Here is a 778-nt window from a genome sequence, read left to right on the forward strand (position 1 = left end):
CAAATATTGATGTTTAAAAATGAATTGTAGGGGACCAGCCATGGGCCCTTCAAGGAAAGTGGGGACATTTTGAATGGCTGCTACTGTATGACTCCTTTAAAGATCCTTTTTGACCAATATTTCTATTTTCATGTCCACTGAGCGAGAGTCTGCTTGTTTTGCTGCTGTAGGAACGCGACTTGCTGAAAACCTTCAAGATTCCTGTGGATCTTTTCATTAACTTCATGATGACGCTAGAGGATCATTACCACTCTGACGTGGCTTACCATAACAACATCCACGCAGCAGATGTGGTGCAGTCCACACACGTCCTGCTGTCCACGCCTGCTCTGGAGGTAGCTACACGTAAACTTCCTCTAACAAACAACCATGACGATTGTTAGCAGGCATGCATGTTGATTCTCCTCTTGTTTTGGTGTCTTAGGCCGTATTTACTGATCTTGAGATCCTGGCTGCGCTGTTTGCGAGCTCCATCCATGATGTAGATCACCCTGGAGTTTCCAACCAGTTCCTCATCAACACCAGTGAGTTTTACGGAAGAGGATTAGGGCCACTAGAAAAAAAAAAAAGTTAACTGATTTTTAAATTTTAGTTTAGTTTAACATGGGAAAAAAGTCAGAATTCTGACTTTAATCTCAGAATTCTGACTTTTTTCTCAGAATTCTGACTTAAAGTCTGACTTAAAGTCAGAATTCTGAGATTAAAGTCAGAATTCTGAGAAAAAAGTCAGAATTCTGAGATTAAAGTCAGAATTCTGAGAAAAAAAATCAGAATTCTG

General features: G+C 40.2%; 1 protein-coding gene across 1 annotated transcript in view; it reads left to right on the forward strand.

Annotated features, from left to right (window-relative positions):
- Positions 1-549, forward strand: part of LOC107081002 (cAMP-specific 3',5'-cyclic phosphodiesterase 4D-like) — a gene marked incomplete at its 3' end in the record, with an annotated part of 5,999 nt that extends 5,450 nt beyond the window's left edge. Inside the window, exons 3-4 of the mRNA XM_015369213.1 lie at positions 171-335; positions 425-549. Of these exons, the coding sequence (XP_015224699.1) occupies positions 171-335; positions 425-549 (290 nt within the window). The remainder of the gene's footprint in view (positions 1-170; positions 336-424) is intronic.
- Between the last annotated feature and the right edge of the window lie 229 nt (positions 550-778).

Source organism: Cyprinodon variegatus, unplaced genomic scaffold (genome assembly GCF_000732505.1).
Source record: "Cyprinodon variegatus isolate N-32 unplaced genomic scaffold, C_variegatus-1.0 Scaffold2646, whole genome shotgun sequence".
Classification (NCBI taxonomy): Eukaryota; Metazoa; Chordata; class Actinopteri; order Cyprinodontiformes; family Cyprinodontidae; genus Cyprinodon; species Cyprinodon variegatus.